This window comes from Pelecanus crispus, chromosome 5 (genome assembly GCF_030463565.1).
Source record: "Pelecanus crispus isolate bPelCri1 chromosome 5, bPelCri1.pri, whole genome shotgun sequence".
NCBI lineage: Eukaryota > Metazoa > Chordata > Aves > Pelecaniformes > Pelecanidae > Pelecanus > Pelecanus crispus.
Window position 1 is genome coordinate 63773374 of NC_134647.1, and position 21242 is coordinate 63794615.

Genomic DNA, 21242 nt, shown 5'->3' on the forward strand with positions numbered 1-21242 from the left:
TAAAAAACAGCACTAACTGTGACTGCACACCTCCCCTAAGGCTCTTGATTCATTTTACTTGGCTCACATTAGGCCAGATAATAGTGATTTTTAGTCACTAGCAGTCAGGACCAGATTTCAGTCTTTGCTTTAAAGTAAAAGGCTCATTTACTTGGATGGAGTTTACAGGCTGGGAAGAAACCCCCTCCCCAGATGCAGAGCTAAGATGTTGCTGTAATGGTACTCGGCTAGAATACAGAAGTGACTCAACTTCAAGTTTAAGAAATTATTATCCTTCCACATGACTTTGCATTACAGCAGAGGGAGTGTGCACAGGACAGCCCCATGCCATTTGGTCATCTTAAAATGGGTATGAACTGGACTTGGTACATTTAGAGAAGAACTTTTAACTTCAGTTTAATGAAGGATTCCTTTACACAAATGAATCATTTATGAACAATGAGGAAAGGAATTGGACAGCAGAGTAAGGCTACCAGGAGACAAAACCTCTTAACTCACAAGCACTAACACAAATTCTTTTTTTAAAAAAAGAATCACATGTAAAAACGTTTGCCACTTGTATAAATGATGGAAGTTGACCGCACCAGCAGCAGCCCAGGATGCTGGCCTCCAGGTAACCCTTTGAGGAACTAGTATGTTGTAGCTGTTGTCTTTTCCTTTGTGTTTGAGCCAGCCACAGAGTATATGAACGTGTTTAAAATAGTCACAATTTATTCATGCTTAGCACACCATATATTTAACTATGTTGAACCACAGGTTTTCCCTTCCCCCCTACTGCTCCCTCATCAAAATCCACAAATGTTTCCTGGAGTCCAGGTGTCAAATTTTTCTTCTTATTTTCAGAGCCTCATTTGTTCTGGATTCATTTAGCAGTGCAAAGAGTCAAGCAGAGGCCACTGCAGTTGCTGCCTCTGGGATCCCTGGATTCAGAGCAGTATGAAATCTCTTAAAAACCTGAGCTCTGCTAAAATGTTAAGAGTCCCAGGAGCACCAAGTTAACAAAGTCCTATGTGCAACGCTGCTGGAGCATGTAACTTTATTGCGGTTTCAAGTGAGGGATTCGAACTTGCCATGGGCACCAAAGATTCACACTCAGTTAGCTATCAGAGGTACTTAGGAAGCAAATCTGGAAATATACCCAATACAGCTTACCTCTGTCCGTCACACTGGAAAATTAAAATGGTAACAACCGACTGACTCTTTCGCCGTCCTTACCAAAAATGTGAGGTTTCTGCAGCAGCCAAGAGAGGGCACTCCAGGCCAGCCCAGCTCTCGCACTACCGGAGGCGTTTGATGCTGTGACAAGTCCATCCCCATCTGTCCAGCCCCCAGCACCAGCAGAGCCCTCGCTATGCGCAGAGGGTGAGGAGCAGCCTCTCCTATGCAGTAGACTGTAGCTATAACTCGATTGGATGTAAGCAGCTACCACGTTTTCTGGGGTTTTGTTTATGTTTTCGGTTTTTAAAGGCTCATATGAAAATGTAAGACAAAGCTGCGGGTGACTGACATTTACTGTGCAAAGTCACTCTCACTTAGTTACAGGCTATATTAGTTTTGGCACCACTTAAGATCTAAATTCAGCTAGCTTGACTTCCTAGAATATTTTCACTTTCTTCAAGCAACAAACTGCCTGCTGCCACAAAAACACTCCTCTGAAAACACACATCAAAAATAGCATGGCAAAGGATCCCAAAAGAAACAGTTTGAAACTTTTTTCCCTATACCAATTTTGATTTATCTGAACAATTTTACAAGTGCCAATTTGTATACTGCAGGTTTTTGTGAGAGAGCCAAAACAAACACATGTTAGAGCTCAGAGGTCAGAGCAACCCCGCTTCATTACATTTTGCATGGGACCATTTCCAGGTCTAACATACATATCCATATTTAAAACTCTTCAGTTTGCAAGTGAATAAGATACCAGACTGAAAGACTCTTAAACACAACACTGTAGCATGCTGTACAAGGAACATACACACTTCAACAATTAAAAGGACCAAATGCATTTTATGTTCATATTACTATTATGTCGAACAAAGGCAGAACTGTGCATGACTTCATTTACCTGTATGCTCAGTGTTGTGAAGTTACTCAAAATATTCATCCAAACCCCACTTCCTTTGCAGACCCACCCTCCAACAATGCCAACTGGATGCAAGAGTCAAGAATGATAAACAACCTGCAGCCTTTTCAAAGGCACTAAGTACTTCCTGAAAGAAGAGAGGAAAAGCCAGCTGTGAGTGAAGTCTGATTCCCTCCTTAAGGTGGCCTCAATTTAGGATTGAGACTAAAGGTCCAAAACTTCTGTTCATTCACTCCAACATATTTACAGGAGTTGGCTGTAGGAGCTGCCAAAGGTACTCTGAAGCCTGAAAAAACACCCCTGAGAAAGTGCTCAACTAGTTTTTGTTAGATCCACTGCATGGGCAATCCAACTGAAATTCAAAGCATTTAAGACTTGTTTCTGCCTCTTCCACTCGTATTAGATTGCAGTCAGCAGGACTACTCAGGAAGAAGACACAATGCACAGCCTCTGGCTGTACCAAAGAAATAAACTACAGGCTGATGTGCTGAAGTAATACAAACTTAAATACAGAATGGTATTCAAGAAGGAATGCTGAACTTTTCTGTGAGGTAAGGCAAAGCACTGGAAATAAAACATAAGTATTTATTGATCTGCAGTGAGGGAATAAAGCAATGAATTTCAGAAGCTCTAGTGTGCAGCCAGCATTAATCAAAACTTCTGTTGTGGGAAGTGTCAGCAAAGAAACAGGAATTCACAGAGAAAGAAAAAACATAAACAAAACAGAGCCACACCCAAAGGAGGAGAGAGAACAGCAAAATAAGAGTAGGTGGCACAATGGGTTTCCCACACTGGGCTTTCATCATCTGCGATCTGAAATCATATCAGTCTTCTACAGCAAGAATGAACACGGTGGCCAGCAATTACTCAAACCCACGTAGGTCTGGCAGAGCTGGCAAGCACTATGCAGTCAATGTTCATCTGCTGCGGAAGAGGGATATGCAGCAGATAGTTGGGACGAAAGTGCCTCCAGGGAATGATCAAAAGAAAAAGATCTTACACACTACTGCTACTCTCAAATAAAAAGATCAAAGATAGGCACTGACTATGGTAGTTTTCAAAGTGTCACTGTGCAGTGGACTCAGGTGCATGTCACTATCTTTTAATTTATCAAACTTCTCAATCAACCTAAGGTTTCATCCACCTGTCATATTTGCTCTCAACAAAGCTAAAGTCACAGGGATTACATTCATTACACTCTCTTAATATCTTATACTTTCAGACTTTCCAGCTCCAGGAAAAAAACCCCACACTGAATGCTGACTACAGGGAAAAAACACAGAGATAAGAAAAAAACCCCTGAACTCATAAGGAAATGGAGGAAAGCCACTGTGTGATGAGATAAAGAAGGGATAGAGATGTGTGGGAATAAAGAAAAAAATACCAACGAGCCAAGGGAAAAAAGTATAAATGGTATCATCTACACAACCTAGACTCAGTGGTCTTAACGCACATTCTGGGTTTGATCAGCTTTCAGATTCGAATAATCCCTGAACTAAAAATCCACCAAGACAGCCCAGCAGGCACTTCCACCGGTTAGGTGCGCTAGCCTCAACACTGTTAAGAGTCTGTGAAAGTGCAGTATGTGTTTTCGCACAAACCAGAGCTTTCCTCTGCATGGAGAGCTTGCATCATAAACAGCAAACACGTGAATTACAGAAGATTTGCTACAGAAAAAGCTGCAGAAGAAAAGTGGGGAGACAGGACAAGCTAGTTTTTTGCAACAAGGATCTGCAAACAGTGACTTGGCCCAAAGAAGACTTGCAACGGTATGGATGGTAGAAAAGACAGAAGGGTAGGCCAAAAGGTTGCAGAGAATTTTAAGGCTACTGCGAAACACAGTGAGAACAGACAGAAAGTGCAACAGTACTATTTGGATTTGGGGAGCAGCATCTTCCAGAAGGGTGAGGTATTAAGAAAACAGAGTACTTCATAACTTCCGTGAGTTTTCAGAATTCTTCATGCTTATCCATCAGCACCAACATATACTTCAAATCTCATTGGTTCAGAACAACAGATTTGGTGCTGTCTGGGTTGAGCTTTTACACGCCCATTGCTCCACCACCTCCACATGCTCACTGAAAGACTAGCACAGCTTTTAGATAAGCAGCACTCAGTTGCACAGTTTCCTCTAGTCTCATCTACATTATCTTACCCTTGCTGAGATTTTCCAAGTGTTTAACAGAAAATCTAGCTACAGTTTTGTCCCTTTAAATTCTCGCCTTCTCTTGCAGGCAGAAGACATCTGTGGAATAATAATGAATTTCTTTGGTTTGGGGTTTTTTGTTTTTATTAAAAGCTATTCTTCCTAGCAGGAAATGAAAAAGAACAACCAGATTGTAGAATTTGGGGGAACAGGGAAAACATTTCTAAAGGTTAATAATAATACTGCTTAGCATTTATTTCAAGGATATGTGACAAACCAAAGAAAACCAGATGTTTGCAGTAATGCTCCAGTTTCTCTGCAAACTCAGGTATTGTCCAAAGCACTGGCTGTTGCAGCTCACCGAAGACAGGAGGGCTGCCCCTAGGATATGCCACTCTGCTCTGTACATGAGATTCCTTCCTAACTTCTCACTTAAAGAGTCAGACTGATGACGCCCCCACCAAACCCAGCATCAGGGCATACCCAATCCCTAATGTGACTTCCTGCAGCCAAGTTCTCCAGCTTCTCTACGTCGGCAAGCAATTCCTGCGTATCTGTCTGTATGTCATGCTGAGATACACAGTCTCTTTGATTTCTTATTAAAGTGGTTTCTGGTCTCCCAATTCTTTTAGTACTGCTGCACTGAGGTTTTGGAACCACTAATCACGAACACCCTAGAAACTTTTCCAGGAATGTGCTCAATTGCATTCACCAGCTCTTCAGTCCTGAAAAGTAGTATTAAGCTGAACTCCAAGAGAATTTTTCAAAAAGCTACATTGAATTCAATTCATGACACACTGTTAAGAATTATTTTACAAATGAAACAGCTTAATATGATTTAAAGGATGCAGAACTTTCCCATAGGGGGAGAGAAGCAAATCCTCCGTGAGATGAGTACCAACACAGTTGGTACTGCGACTTACAGAACTTTGATGTTAATGAATGTGGATGGGTTATAGAGATGGGAGAAAAGCTGCCTTTATCAGTTTTCCCGGTACCAAGCTGATAGCCATTGTAAAACTGCTTTTTAATACAGCTGTGCAGCTTTTGCCAGTAAGCCACAGGTTTCCATCACATGATCAGGTGAAAATGTGCTTAACAAGGACGTGAATATGCTTCTTTGTTCATAACAAACTTATCACAGACAGACAAAGCTCAAATTATCACAAGAGGGCAAACATTTAGCCAGCAACATGTCAAAGCATTCCAGCCCACATCTCACTGTTGAACAGTCCAAAAAAGAAAAAAATATAATCTAGTTGAATACCACCTTCTACAAATAAGTAGTCAGTTTGCTTTTTTGTAACTCTACATCTGGAGCCTGTTTGTTTGGGGTATAAAGAAAAGAGGAAAGATATTTGGAGACACTTTAAATTGCTTCACTTCCTGCCGTGAATGACTATGCAGTGATTTTGTTATAAAAAAGAAAACAATTGTTTCCTGTGCTCCCTGGAAGAAGGACAAAACATAACCTATTGAATGTGCAGCAAAAAGAGACTTCAACAACAAGAAAAAACTGCTAATGATAATGAAGATAAGTCCAGGAATAAGGCAGCTGTGGAGGGCCTATTGCTAGACTACAGTAAGAACCCCTTAAGCACCGACCCAGGCTGATGAAGGCAGGCACACTTCATGCTGTTTCAGGTCTGGGTAACCTGAAGCTCACAAAGTGCCGATATGCCTGTTACTGCTTCCATGGATGGGTAGATATTTACACCCATGTCAGCATGAACTACTTGGAGCCAGTGAGCCTGTGAGCTCCTACAGCCTGACAGGTCTATAGGGCAGCTGGGTACTGTGCAAAAGCAGCCAGGCACTCGGTCCTTACCTTTCAAGCACAGAGAAACAGCATCTCACAGGCATGCCTAAGAGCTACGTAAAACATCAACCCTCACTGTTCCAACCCTCGCGCCTCCAGATTCACACACTTTAGAACAGCTGCTTTAAAATACTCTGACTTCAAAGCACAGTAAATTAAACTCCACATAAAGTCCATTCAGCTTTTTCTTTAATTTGATAAAAGCTCATCAGACCATTCAAGTTACCTTCTGGTCAATACTGCCTCAAGAAATCTGTAATTCAGCTAACTGTAGTTTTTCCAATATTTCTGTAAAACATTACTGACAGAATCTGTTGGTCTGCATGTATCAGGTCTTCGGTAAACACTGTTTCAGGGCCACTCAAAGTACCTTTTATACTGTTGTAATCTCTTCTTTTTCTCTACAAGTCTTCATCTTGTGTGATTTTTCTTTCCGTGTGCTCTAACAGCCTGCGATCACTCTCATTTTTGTACAGCATTTCTCCTCTATTTTAACCTGATGACATACCATGCCCTCTTCCATTTTAATTTCTAAGAAAAAGGATTGGTCTCAATAACAACGGCTTAGCTCTTGACTTGCTGGCTAAGAGGTTTAGCTTCAGGCTAGACAAAAAATTACTGTTAAGCTAGATACTTTCACGTCTATTGACAAAGAACAATAAATACGGTTACCGTAGCCCCTTGCATCACAGATGATCCCAAAACACTCTACAAACAGTGTACTGGGTCCCTCATTCACCATCAAAACATACTTGCCGCTAACTGTGCCAGCAACACTACATAAAAGTTAGTTAAGAGGTGAAAAAGAGAGCAACTTCTCCAAGTGAAATTACAAGGAAATTAAGGGAGGTAGAGTATATTACTTCACAGAGAAGCTGGCCAGAAGACCGAACAGCACACCTTTTTAACAGCCAAAAGGGGGGCAGGGTCCCTGTTCAGGATAGAATCATCAGCAATGCAATGCTGCTCCTCAGGTCTGTACTGAGCATGATGCGTTATCAGCTGAAGAAAGCACGCTGCACACAGAGCCTATCAGCATGGCTGCTGCTGCCTCTCCTTCAGGCTTTTCATCTAAGCATTATCAAGAAACGGCAATGCCTAGCCTAAGAGCTTTGACAAGATCCCAACACAGTGGTGACAATAAAAAAAATACACAGAAGATTTCATTTTAAGACCTCTTCAATGTTTCTTATTTAAATAAGCCACCACACTGGGAGAAAAAAAATCCAGTGAAACCGATCTTTTCAAGAATACACAGGATCAGCCTCCGCTTCCACCTCCCCTCTCAACAAGTATTGACCTCACTAGCAGAGCAACAGTGTCAAAGACATTAGATTTTCTACCACCTAATTAGAAGGACATTAGCAAAGGGGAAAAAAGATTTTTTTTTTTAATACATCGTGATCATGGGAAGCTGGACAGTGTCCTACATAAATACAGTACTGTTAGAACAAAGAGGGTAAGTCTACTCTATTTCTCTAGCAGTATCCCAAAGTTTTAGGAACATGTGTACAGGCCTTCCAAGAGGACCTTATTAAAAAAAGAAGGTGGCTCCGTTTTAAACATTGAAATCCCTAAAGACACACAAAAGAAAACACACGACAAAGTAGAAATACTATTGATTATGCATAATTGGTATAATTAATTTGTAATTAGTTCATTAAAATATATAGGCATTGGAATTATGCTTGTACATTTCTGGGAATATCCTGCAAGTCACTTGGGATACGCTTATCATTTATTTGATAGATGAAACATTATTAGAAAGACAGCCCATTAAAAATTAATATACCAGAGTAATAATTTCTTGATCTCAGCATTCAGTTTTCTACGTACTCGGATTCCTATTCTACCTCACAAAGAGTTTTTATTAATACTGTTTTTCAGAGCATGACTTGGGAAGCACAGCTTTTTAGACAGTGAGGCACAGTATCCTTTATGCCAAGTATGTAGTCAGTTTTGAGAAAACAAAATGAAAAATACTATAAATTACATACCACAAGAGTATTCAGCACCACATCAAATTCTATAATCAAAATTAAGATGGAAAGGTAAAAAGCCTTGTGCTTCAAAACAAATACCAAACGTGAACTGAAAGCAGTAGCAAGAAACTTCCACAGCACTGTAAGCAGCCTGGTCTCTAATTGCTTAGCATTCTTCCACTTCTGCAGCGCATCTGGCATTGCTCACTGTCATAAATGAACATGTCTGTATGAGCAGGATTTCAGGGGTTCTTAAATACTGCAGATAACAGTCACCAGTCTCTCACAAGAAGCGACTGAAATGGGTTGGTATACACTGGTACTGCAGTAGCATTTCAAAGATATTATCATACCTTGATGTGGGGGGGAGGTAAGATGGAATAATAGTGCGTCACCATTTTTTCCCTGTAATGTTACTTTACTATTACTACTGATCTTTCTGAAGTCCTACCAATATTTCTGAAGTGCTATTTTTACCAACAGCTACAGAAATAATCTGATCTTAAAAACCCAAAATACAGTCACATCACCTCCAAGTTGGGTGTGTAACACCAAAGTTTCCTTAAACTTTTGTAACGGATAGAGTCAGTCCTTATGTGTGTAACTAGGAGCATCACAAATAGGCCTTCTGCTCAGAATCACCTCTTAAGAAGTGTTTTCCTCCCCACCCTACCTCCATCAACACTAATGGGAGCCTAGAAAGGTTGGTCTCTCACTGATGCACCTGATGCACTGATCCATGAAGGTAGGCCATGTGAATAGCCATCTACATTAAAAAAAAAAAATCTAACAAAAAAAAAGTCATATGATTACTCAAAAAAAGCGAAAGAACAGTCCATATATAGTGCAAGTAGTGTCATTTGCCATTATAAGGCTTGAATCTTTTCTTGCGAAACAAGAAGTATGTGTCAAAAAAAACCCCCACCCAACCACTTTTGCTTTTTAAAGAAGGGTTAAATTGCAAAAAGAAATGTAGAAAACAGAGTTAGGTCTCCAGGTCCTTTAAGCCACAATTAAACACTTCACTGTAATTTTGTGCTTCTCAGCAAATATGCTTTAAGAATTCTGAATAGTCTCCCAGGAACCACATACTTTTTTTTTCCCCGCCTCCAATCTAGCGCGGACAATTTATCTTCTTTGCCCTGCACTCAAGAATGTGATGGATGTATTTACATAAACACACACACAGTCACAGATATCTCTATATAAAAATTAATCTGCAGATGATGAAAAGTGTAAGAGATCTAAGAGGCAAATCCCAAACAAAACAGCATACTTTATACATAAATATCTTGAAATTATAAAGATCTGAGATTAAGTGGTTTACCACTCATTTAGAATTGATTAGAATGTATTTAAATTTAGCTGAAAGTACCACAACATTGCTCATGTATTTGCATCTGCGAATAAGTAAATAAAAAGCCTGTTATTAAAGCCTTCATTAATTCTGATTATATGAGAACTTAAAAGCAAATCTGTGTCTTACTGCTCTGTAAAGACTCCTAGCAACTCTACAGTAAAGCTGGCACTGCAACACAACATGTGTCAGCGAAAATGACTAACAGGATCTATTTTCAGTAATCTTAAATCACACTGGTAAAATATAGAATTAATGGTTTTGCATAATACTTCAAATATTTTTTATTCTAATTCATTCCCAATTCATGCCTTATTGTATCAAAAAGTGAATTTGATATCACTTGACATTTATGCACAACAGTTGAACACATTTTATTAAACTACATTTAGGCAGTATTCAGATGTGATGTGTATGTTATTATGAAAAGTGATCCAGCTATTTTATTTTCTTATAAATATGATGCCTAGAGGTTTAAAAATATATCATATTGACTAGAAACATGAAGAAGATTTCATTCTGACTACAGATTTTGAGAGTTTCTATACATTTAACTGAAACCAATATTTTTGAAAGAAGGATTCATTATTTTAGTAGAATTTTCCCCCAATTAAAGACTTGTCTGTTTATTTCTAAGGGGTTTAACAATTAAGTATATAATCTATCTCAAAATGGTTCTCCTTGGAGAAATCAAGTTTTAAGCTACGAATGATTTCTGAAAGTCAACTTCCCTCCGCCCCCCCCCCCCCCCCCAAAATTCGACCCGTACCTTTGGCATACTGGTTTAATAGTTTAAGCAGAGAAGCATAACTGAAAAATTATTAATTAGGTTCTTCATTCTCTATCCTAATACTAATAAATTAAATAAATGTATTAAAGTAAATTTTGTTTACAGAAACTTGAGTTTGCAACACCAATTCACCTGTCAGCCCTGACGTTCCCTTTTGAATGTGAAGGACAGTCCTGGTAAAGCTACCTCTGCAAACTCTACTTCTCATGGCTCTATTCAAAGCCTGAGCGAATCTTTCCATGACTTGAGTGGGACCACAGATGGCAGACCAGCACAGGTCTATACCCCATTTATAAATGAAAGGTGATTTGGGGCGGTGAGGGGAGAAAAAGCAAAAGACTCATTAAATTTGGTATGTAGGAAATGATGTTGCAATACCTAAGTAAGTTTGCTTGCCACTCTCATAGTTGAAAAACTATTCCAAGTTAAAACAAAATAAAACAAAAAACAACCTCCCCCCAACATTGAGCCATTAAACGCAGAGTTATGAGGCGGAGTTTGATTAAAGATTTTGCACTTTATCATGTCCGATAATCAGACTGGTTTAGAACAAGCTCTACGCTATACTTCATAGAGTTGGCCTCAAAATAAATTACTTTTCCCTACACAGTTTCTAGGCCCAAGTGCCAAGTCAATTACCGACTAATCAACATCACAAAACATTTTAAGGCACCATATAAGACAAAGCATCAAAAGAATTCTTAGTATTTAGCTATACAGAAAAGTATACCTGATAGTCCAAAATGCTGAATCCTAAACCATTTCTGTCTTTCTCCAGTTCAATAACCTTCACATCAGGAGACCATAATGCTAATTCCCCTTCTTCTTCCTCAGGATTAATGTCTTCCTCGAGTTTCACCTGAAAAATAAAAGCCCTAGTTCAAATACTATTCTTTCAGTTCTTTACAAACACTATTCCTTCAATAGTTTGATTATTAATGGCTCATACATGCCCTAAAATATGACCTTTTATGGAATTACAACCTCAGTGAACATTATGCATCCAGTTTTCTCCGGCCTGCTGCCTTGGATACTCCCCTGGGACTATGCCTACATGTTTTGAGCATCAGAGCCCAACCTGGCATATAAATAGCCACGTATTAGTCAAATTAGTTGTTACAATATTACTAACCTGTTACATGTTGATGAACTTCAGCTGTCCCATTAGATGCATAAAGGAAAAATAAAGATCTTAGCATAGAAGATTTAACCACAGACAGCTAATAGAAAGACCAGATGACCAGGAACATCTGATACTTGTGGCATTAAATATGCAAACAAAAAATTCTTATATTGTAACTATACAAATAGTATCTAATTTGAAAAAGCAGTTTCTTTCACAATTTTTGTGCTAAGGTATAAACCAAAGAGGTATAGTTACCCGATTTTGTTGGGTAAGGACAGCTTCATAAATACATCTTCCAAAAAGGCATCTTCTGTTGTCTAACTTAAAATGCATGTTTTAACATTACTGCTATTTTATCAATATGATCTTTACAAAATATCGATGTATGATGTCCCAAGAAAAACATTAAAAATCTTGTATCATTAACTTCACACTGATTTAACTTTATTTCTTTGGACAAATATGCCTACTACACAGAGCACCGCCATGAGGCAAAAGGAAGAAATTTTGCTTCCACACGCTCTTGACAAAAGAAAGCAGAAATGTTGTGAGATTGCTCTAAGGAGAAGGCAACCTCTGTTCACTCAATATCACCTTATGGCAAAGATAAGCAACTGACAGGATGCACAGGGAAAACGTTCAGTAAAATGCAACATCAAAAACCACAGTGGAACAAGTTCTATTGCAACAGAAAGAGCCTTTTACAAAAAGGTGTTAATACTGTACACCTTATTCTTCTACGAAACATCCGTATTTCTTGTTTAACTCTCCACCTTAGAGGAAATTAGATCAGAAAATATCAGAAAAGATGAGAAGTCAAGGTGTAAATACTTTTTATAAATAGGAACAACCATTACAAGTTTGAAACTTTAAAGCTTCTGCAATGGAAAGAAACATTGTTTCATTTTTTTCCAGTTCTATAAAAAACTACTCAGAACATGGAAGTAATCAGCTAATGGTGGCAAGGATGTGATTTAGTATAATTCAGAGCTCTCACTCACCTAGTAAGTGTAAGAATGATGAATGGGATGTACATAGTCAGCATGCTAGCTCAATGATTTACCTACCTTGTATTTATAGCACAATGAAGTTTCTCATGACCAACCTGTATAAACTGCAGTAAAAGCACCAGTGTTGCAAACATGAACTGTCTTTCACTGAAACACCAGCTGTCCCTGATGAGTCCAAACTGAATGGCAAAGGCAGCTTTATATGACAATTTAACACAAAACTGCCTCATATAACTATATATTTTAGGAAATTATATTTAAGACTGAAAAGTGGTCTAGATCAAAAACCAGAAACACTGTCTTTAGAAAGATAAATCACATATGCATGTTTTCAAAAAGTTGCTGTTCTTTTACACAACTGAATGACATGAGAAGTCTACCTTTTGTTCTGGAGGGGAAATTCCCACGGTGGGTTCATCCACAAGAGACTCACTGCCATCATCAAAAAGTCGCCGACAGCAAACCAGTGTAAATGGGGGTGGCACTTCTTTTAGAAAAGTGATTGCCTCACGGCGTGATTTTCCATATAGCTGAACTCCATTTACCTACACAGAAGGGGAAACACACATCCACACTAAGATAATTAAAAGGATATCAACCAAATTTTTTTATTAATTTTTTTGCATACATGTCTTTCCCCACCTGAATGTGAAAGTCTAATTTTACCTAGGGATTCTGGCAAAGCTTGCACAGTTTTATTAATGTATGCTTCTGAAGTATACATCTTTACATGAAGTAAACTTCATCTGCAAGATCTTGTGACTACTGACTGCTATATCATGTCTGCTCTCTTCAGCTTCCTCTAACTTGTTTTCTGCTCACTACTTTTCCTAGCTTATATCTTTCCTAGCATTGTTATTTCATTTGCACCTGCTTCTTTGTTGGGGATTTTTTTTTCAGCATTAGGCTTATGTGTTTGAATTTAAAAAGATAAAAATTTAATTTAACAAAATATTTTAAGAAAACACAGATTTTGAGCTGTAATCAAAAACTTGAAGTCAGAAGTAGCACAATTTTGTCCTTTGTTTAAAATGAACAAAATGGTTGAAACCAAAATAGATCTTACAGAAAACATGCAAGAATGTTTATATAGTAAAAAAGAAATCAATTACTAAGCAATTAATCAGAAAACCCTGGCAAAGATCAAAAGCTTTAGATCCTGAGTGACAACAGAAGACCGTAAGGCCATTGTTACTGGATGTTTTAAACCACAGACTTAAAAAAAAAAACCCAAACCCTAGATAGATAATAGTGCTGCTTTAAAAATGGGATACTGCAGTTGTACTTCCTCAGGAAAATAAAACTACAGTGATTCATCCTCTTTTATGTATTTTATAACCTGCAATATCATGAGGGTACATCTATTTGCACCACAGAAGTTCCCTTAAATATGAGAAAAGCAGAATGTCAGTAGGCATCATAGATGTGAACATCATCTGTATTGACAAGCAGTGCAGCCCCAAAAGAGCAAGGGTTTAACCCAATTAGTGCTATGGATTCAATCCAGACACCTCTTGTGTTTCAGGGATTTCTTTCAGGCTACCTCAACTCTGCTCTCATGACCAAATGTCCAAAGTTGCTGGAGTGCAACCACTGGTTTAGGAATCCAGTACACATCATCCAAATCCACTCCACAACATGAACCAAAGCACAGTAAGTGGGGATAATTGAAGATTCTCTTCAATACTTCACTCCATACCCAAACCGCAATGCTAATGTAGATGAACCCACATTTGATCCTAGAAAATATAGCACGTAAATATACAACATACATGTACACGCCTCTGTACATGTGTACTTGAGGCAGAGACTTGCCATATACTTCCCAGATCCCTCGGTCTTTAGAGGGACTCAATCTTGTGCAAGACTACACAGCAACCTCACTTCAGCCACCATTTTCCTCCTGATCACCTCTATGTTTTCCCACTTTTTCCTTTGTGCTTTCTACACTGTAAATATAGCTTATACTGCTGGGAAACAGAGTTCTTCTCACACTATAACCCAGCCAAGGAGAAAAATTCAGAGTGGTGTAACTGGCCTCCAACATGGTAAGACGAACTGCAACTGTAAGAATTACAGCAACTGCTGAGCTATCAGGCTAATCCATTAGTTAATTATTTAAGCAGAAGTATCTACACATAAGGATTTTTTAATGCATTGAGAGCGGCAGTGTGGTGGAAAGTTACCAGCACTTCTCAGTGTACTGTGATTGATGGAGAAGAGCTACCATGCACTCCCAAGCAGACTTGGGGACTCCCATTTCTCCTTTGGCAGCTGCCAGAAATCAACCTCTAAACACGCAAGGTGCCCAACACCCCATTCATTCACCACACCACTCTAGTGAGTTGTGCCATCAAATAGGAGCAAGTGAAATTTTTTTAACAAAACTAGAAGGACACAAGGAAGCAATTTACTCCTAAAAAGGAACACAATGAAATTAGCTAAAATGGGGGAGGGGGGAGGAATACCATGCTTTCTATCATAATTCAAACACATCATTAAAAATAATCAACATTCAACCTCTCTATATACTAAAAAAAATTCCTTGCTGATCACATTTTAATCCCAACTGTATCAGGGCCAGGTAGAGCTGCTTGTTTGGGAAATGGGGCTGTCATTTTTTCCATTGCAAACCCCTACTTAAGGGGATTTATAACTTGGCTGCAAAAACATACTCTGGGCTAAACCTGGCATATATAGCTTTAGCCCTGAAGCACATTTTTATTTTGTTGGGATTTTTTTTTTTCCCTGCTGCAGAGTAGGAAAATATTTATGCTCACTAGGTCTGGACATATCTGTGAACTTAATTGTAAGTATACAGTAATAAGTAAAACTGTCAAATACATGCAATTAAAGTTTCCTAAGTTACTCTACAGCACTGCATTATTGCTTTTTGTATACAATTTTTTGTTTAGTGGCCAAGGAATTTAAACAACACTTCCAGCATTCCATTAATCCCTTCCTTTAGGAATAAAAATTTCCTCCATTAAGCAATAACCGAAGAAAATGTTTTAGGTCTTAGTGATATCAGTATGAATTTTTGATGTTAAAGGGTGAACAACAAGCAAAAGCAAGAGAGCTGTACACCTAATAAATTAATCTTTCAGAAGGCCTAATTCTGTTCCCATTGGTGTCAATTGAATGTTCTTTGCATCCACTAAAAAAAAAAAAGGTTCAAATTCAAAATAGTCCACAAAGAGCAGATATTCAATAGGAAATGAATGTCTTTGCAAGTGCAGGCCGAGATACTGACAGATATAAATACATATACACATACACACAAAATAGGTATTATTTTAATACTATCAAATATTTTTCCTGACCAAATAAGTCTGGTCTAATTCCGATAACTTCAAAGCTGCCCCAATACCTCTTTATAAATATTTAAACAAACTGATGTACTGGCTCATACACACAAATGTCTTTCCACACTCAACAAGCAAGTTATAACGTGTAACAGGAACCACTATTCCTGAGACTGTTGTAAATTTTTTAGGAGTGACAAATATTAAGAAAGATTATCCACCACAAAAGCTAATGCCAAATTGCTCGAAAGACTGACCTAAAAGACTACAGATACAAATACATTTAACACAAATATTATCTCTGCCCTTATGCTCATGTTAAAACATTTTGGAAAAAAAAATCCAATGAAGTCACTAAGAGGTCACAAGAATTTGACATTTTGTCCATAAAGGAGGAATGAAACAGTGAAGAAAATGAATGTGACTTCCAAAGCACTACTCTAACTGCTTCCACAACCAACTCTTGAATACTGCTATTGCACACACAGCAGCCCAACTAGAAATTAATACAAGCATTTTTAAGAAGGCTAAGCCAACATTAAATATATCAGTTCTACTTTGGTGGGGGTATGTGATGTATGTTTTGGTTTTTACCTCCAGAAGTTCATCCTCCAGTTGCAGAAGACCAAGTGTTGCAGCTGAACCATCTGAAGCAATTGATGATATATAATGATGTCCATCAAACGTGTCAAGCTCAACTCCTAATCTCAAAGTGTGGATGGGTAATAGCTGCCAAAAGATAAGTATGGCTGAGAATGTATGTATCTTTACCTACCACAGTATAAACACATTTAGGATTCAGCAGCTCACCAAATTAAACTAAGCACACAGTTAAGATAATTAAGTCCTCATACTGACATCATCTGCATTATAGCACAAGTGCCCATAATTTCTCTATACAAAGTGTTTGCACAAATAAAAACAACCAATCTGCCCTTTGGAGGAAAAAGCAATTTAAACTGTATTGTTAAATAAGGTTACAATATTGGAAAAAATGCAGAGAAAAGTACCACCTAATTCCTGTCCTACCCAAAAGGTGAGTTTTCAGCAAAGCTGAAAGAAATTCCATGATCATCATAAAAACTCATCACAAGATCAGCTGTCCTACTCCTTTAGGAGCTACACTACTTTGAGGTAGGAAAAATATCCATGAAGCTTCCTCTGCAAATAGCTAATAATACTGGCATCCTTGTTTCTGCAAGGTGAAATCACTGATTTTGTGTTATCCTTTTCCCAGTGGGCCTCCTTAATTTCAAATTTTTCTCTAGGAAGCCTCCAACCATTAGTGTCTTAGGTCTGCTAATATTAGGAACACTGGCATAAAAGTGATATGCTACCCAGACAAGACAGCAGACATCTGGCAACCTGGGGAGAAGAGATGATCAGTAGTATCTGCTCCTTCAGTTTAGTCATTTTCTGGCTTTTTATTACTTAAGTTGAAACACTGACTGTCTGTCTGGTTCCCAGTTAATTCTGGATATTCAAGTAAAAGGAGCAATCCATTGACCAACATTCCCTCACACCCAATGTCTGATTATGAGTTTATGGCCTTTCTTCACTGAGACAACCCCATAAGTATATAAATGCATCACCTCCGCAAACCTCTTTTGCACAATATTAACGTACATATCTTGAAAAATCTCTCAAAAGTCTCGGAAGACTGAAATTAATTTCAGCTCTGACCATTTCAGTTAAATGCACCTCCCTCTCCCTGAGCGAGGATTACTATGGCAAACTCCTTCACAGGACAATGACATTGTTCAGCAGAGTTTCAACCTCTGTTCTATTCCATAGAGGCTTTCAACAACTGAATTTCAATGCAATTAAGTATCCCAAAATTTGAGCTTATATGCATGGTTTGGGTTTTGTTTTTTTTTTTTTTTATTCGCGCGCGCGCGTGTGTTAAAAGGTTCATTTGCCCATGTTACAAAAAGGTATTGGACCAGTCCAGAAGATAAGCAGAATATTGGCAGCCTTTTTTTGGAAAAGTAAGATAGAGCCACAAAGCCACTAAATTTCTGAAACACATGAATCTGGACTTGTCATGTCCTCCTGAGATTACTCTGCCAACATATACCATGAAGGAAACCATCATGCAAGTCATACCTTTGAGTACTTCTGGAGCTCCGAATCATCTGTAATGGGCATATCCACATTCACCACCTAAAAATTGTACATCGTAACATTTTTGAACAACAGGACAATAAAGATTTTACCAGAACGATGAATTCTGGCAAAAAAATGATGTGCAAAATAAACTGTACTTAAACAAAATCACATTGATGCAAAATAATTTTAAACAAATGTTAGAAAAAATCTTTCAGACAGACCATTTACAACTAGGAATGTGGTCATTATGCACTATTAGCAGACTCCAATATTATCCTATTCCTGAAGCCCAAGTGCCAATTTTAGTCAAGTTTAGTAATCCTGTATAAGCACAAAATGCCGTTATGTTTGACACAAATACCCAAACTCACTTGCCAATCAGAATTTGAAAAGTACGATAGGTTAAGTTATTACCTTCAGGCTATAGTACAGCCATCTAACATCTAGACCAAACCACCATCTTCTGCAGCATGTTCCTAATATGGCTTGAAATACAGGAGTTTAATTACCAAATTTGAATGCAAAGTGAATTATTTAAAACAGTGACAAGAAATCCCTTCAGTATATCTTAATTTTTTTTATATTAATAAAATAACTATGTTCACCACCAGTTTTCTTGTAATGGTCTTCCTTAACATAATTTATTTATCTGTAACCTTAAAAGGTTATTTACTCCAATTTTAAATGTAATAAGATGACATCTGTAGTGATCTATGGCCCAGAGCTGGCATTTAGGACACTGAAGTTTGGAAGGATTTGCCACACTTGTTAGATTTGGAAAATATATAGCCTTGCAAAAAATCAGGTAACTTCAGGATCCTTTGGAAATTTCTAGTTTAACAAAGTATCTATGAAACAGATCTAAGCCTCAGCTTTTTCTTTTGGCTTGATTTTAAATAGGGCTTCCAGCATCTTGTCTTCCACCACCTAGGATATCTTTCTGAACAGACAGAATCCGTTTCATGTCCATTCAGTTGTAACTGAATGAATCTATGACTGATAACTCCTCAGCTTGACTGCTCACGCTTAGATACCTGGCAACAAATACTACACAGTCATATATCCCTGTAAGAAAGAGACTCTGGAAATCTCGTTTCAGCAGGATCTTAGCTCCTTCCGCTGGTACCACAAAGGAGCAGCAACACAGAAGCCATGAGTGACACCAAACCCTCTCTTCAAACAGCTATTTCCTCTGAAGAGAAATACTTCTGAGAGAATACTCAAACCTGTAGGCACCTTCGGGGTGATTTCCTGGGAGCCGAGCATAGGAGCAAGGATAGCATGAAACAGGGACTGTGCTATCAGGCTGAAATTGAACTAAACATTGTTATTGAATGCAGCCAAACAAGACTAGATGTAGGTACAGATGACAAGAACTGGAAGAACCGAAAAAATACTTTCAAAATGGGATGCCACAACAGTTTCTTTCTATTATTTAAAAGGACCAATTGTTAACATTTTCACTCCTGCCATTTTACTGGCGGCAGCTAAAGAAGAATTAGAAATGGATGGTTTCATGAACTAAGCAGGTTTTCGTCCTCTGTGGGAAGTGTGATACTGCTAAGGGAAGTAATATCAGACTCTTGAAATGTAAGGATGGGAATACCAAGCAACTGAAGTGGGCAGCCACACAGATTTATTGCATCATGTACATAATCTTACACGAACTTCAGATCTTAAAGGAGTGCTAATGGAAAGAAGAGAAGTGAGTTTCTCAAGGCAATTCTTAAAGCTACTTTAAATCTTCCAGCGAGTGACTGGAATGATGGCTACTCCAAGTAGTAAAAATAAGTGTCTCTAAATCAACCGGACAAGCATTGCAAAGACAAACAGGACATTTTCTTGGTGGCGGTGAGAATTTTTTAAGTCTTCAGAAAGAACACTGGCTGGAGTCTTTTATCTGTACTCACTGGCTAACACAGCACTGAAAAGCAGCAGTGAATTACAATTTCAGTCAACTCCTGGTGACGATTCATCAAAACAGTCTTTTGCTTGGCAATTATTTAATATGAAGTGAAGAAATATCTAATAGACACTGGCACCACAAAGTTACGCTACCATGAATTACTTCCTATTTTCCCAGCACATTTGAAAATCATTTTTTCATTCTTCTAATAAAATTGCAAGATTCTTCATGAAACACAGAAGCTCTATCCTGAGCCTTTTTTTCCCAGTGCACAATAAAACAAATCATAAATGAAATCATAGAAATGCCACATATTTTAAGTGGCTGCTATGATGCAGATTAAAAAGGACAGATGATTTTCTTAAATCGCGGTTCCTGTCTAGTATCTGTATAACAATAGTATCTTAGTATCTGTATAACAATAGTATCTATATAAACAGAATTAAAAAAAAAAAAAAAAACACAAAAAAACCACCCCCCAACAACTCATTATAACACTCCTATATTTCAGCCTTGATGCTACAGGAAACAAAATTTGATGTTACTGATCTGTTTCAAATACTAAACTGTTCTATAAACAGCCTGTAATGCTAAGTTCATATATCTGTAATTTAAAGAAATAACATACATGAATGTAGTTTATTGAAAGATAACATACCATAACTTCGTATTCAGGTCCCAGCAGGTTTTCCCACTTGGATTTCAGCTCATGTGCTGGAGGGAGTGGGACTTTTCCTAAATATGAAAGTGAATGTTAAATTTACAAGCATATTGTACATTCAGAAGTACATTTACTTCTAAATACTTCAATAAAAATTCCGTGTAAATAAAAGATTAGAGGGAATAATCCCAAAAAGGAAAGTGCATTAAGCTGAGTCTATCAAACAGTGCAAATCAAAAATGTCTTTCTTAGGAAAACAATGCGAAGTGTCAGCTACTGCTAACATGTGATTTATTCAACTGAGAAGCAGAAGAGGTGATGCTTGCATTGATGAGATGCGAGTTCTGTACCATAGTACTGTAAATAAATCATTATTTTAGTCTGCAAAACAAGGTTCACACGACTTCATAATTTGTTGCTACAAAAATGCTTGCCACTCCAGGGAAGCATTATCTCCCACCAAAATGAACCCCCTTAAGAAGTATAACACCTGACAAGATATTGCTCTTATCGAGGGGCTGCGTCAGCACAATGCAGTCACAGACTTTATTTATACATTTGGCAGGTATAAAAGCTTGTCTAGTTTAATTAGGTCAGTAAGTAACAAGAGCTTTAATATAAGCTCCAGTTCTAAACCAGTCTTCCGTGGGAACTTGGCTATCTTGACATTTATATCTTTTCAGCTTTCTTACTTATGCAACCAAGGCAGTATTACATTCATGTAAGACAATTTGACAGAGCTAGACAGCATAAAATGACTGGCTGCCCTGCATTTGACCTCATCCAGAAGCTCAGCGCACATATAAAGTTCCAAGCCGAAGCAATGTTTAACTGGTAAGAATCAAGCTCTAAAGCAAATTCCATCTAGCAGCTACAGGAGCAGGAGCAGCAACTGGGGCCTGAATTACTGAAAACTGGGTTTTTTTTCCCCCAAAATGACTGTAATAG

General features: G+C 38.1%; 1 protein-coding gene across 1 annotated transcript in view; it reads right to left on the bottom strand.

The window, feature by feature from the left end:
- The window catches only part of PATJ (PATJ crumbs cell polarity complex component), a 147891-nt gene that overhangs the window by 103579 nt on the left and 23070 nt on the right, over positions 1–21242 (bottom strand). Inside the window, exons 12-16 of the mRNA XM_075710089.1 lie at positions 20292–20368; positions 17725–17781; positions 16213–16347; positions 12694–12858; positions 10908–11036 (exon numbers count right to left, since the gene is read on the bottom strand). Coding sequence (XP_075566204.1) covers positions 10908–11036; positions 12694–12858; positions 16213–16347; positions 17725–17781; positions 20292–20368 — 563 coding nt within the window. The remainder of the gene's footprint in view (positions 1–10907; positions 11037–12693; positions 12859–16212; positions 16348–17724; positions 17782–20291; positions 20369–21242) is intronic.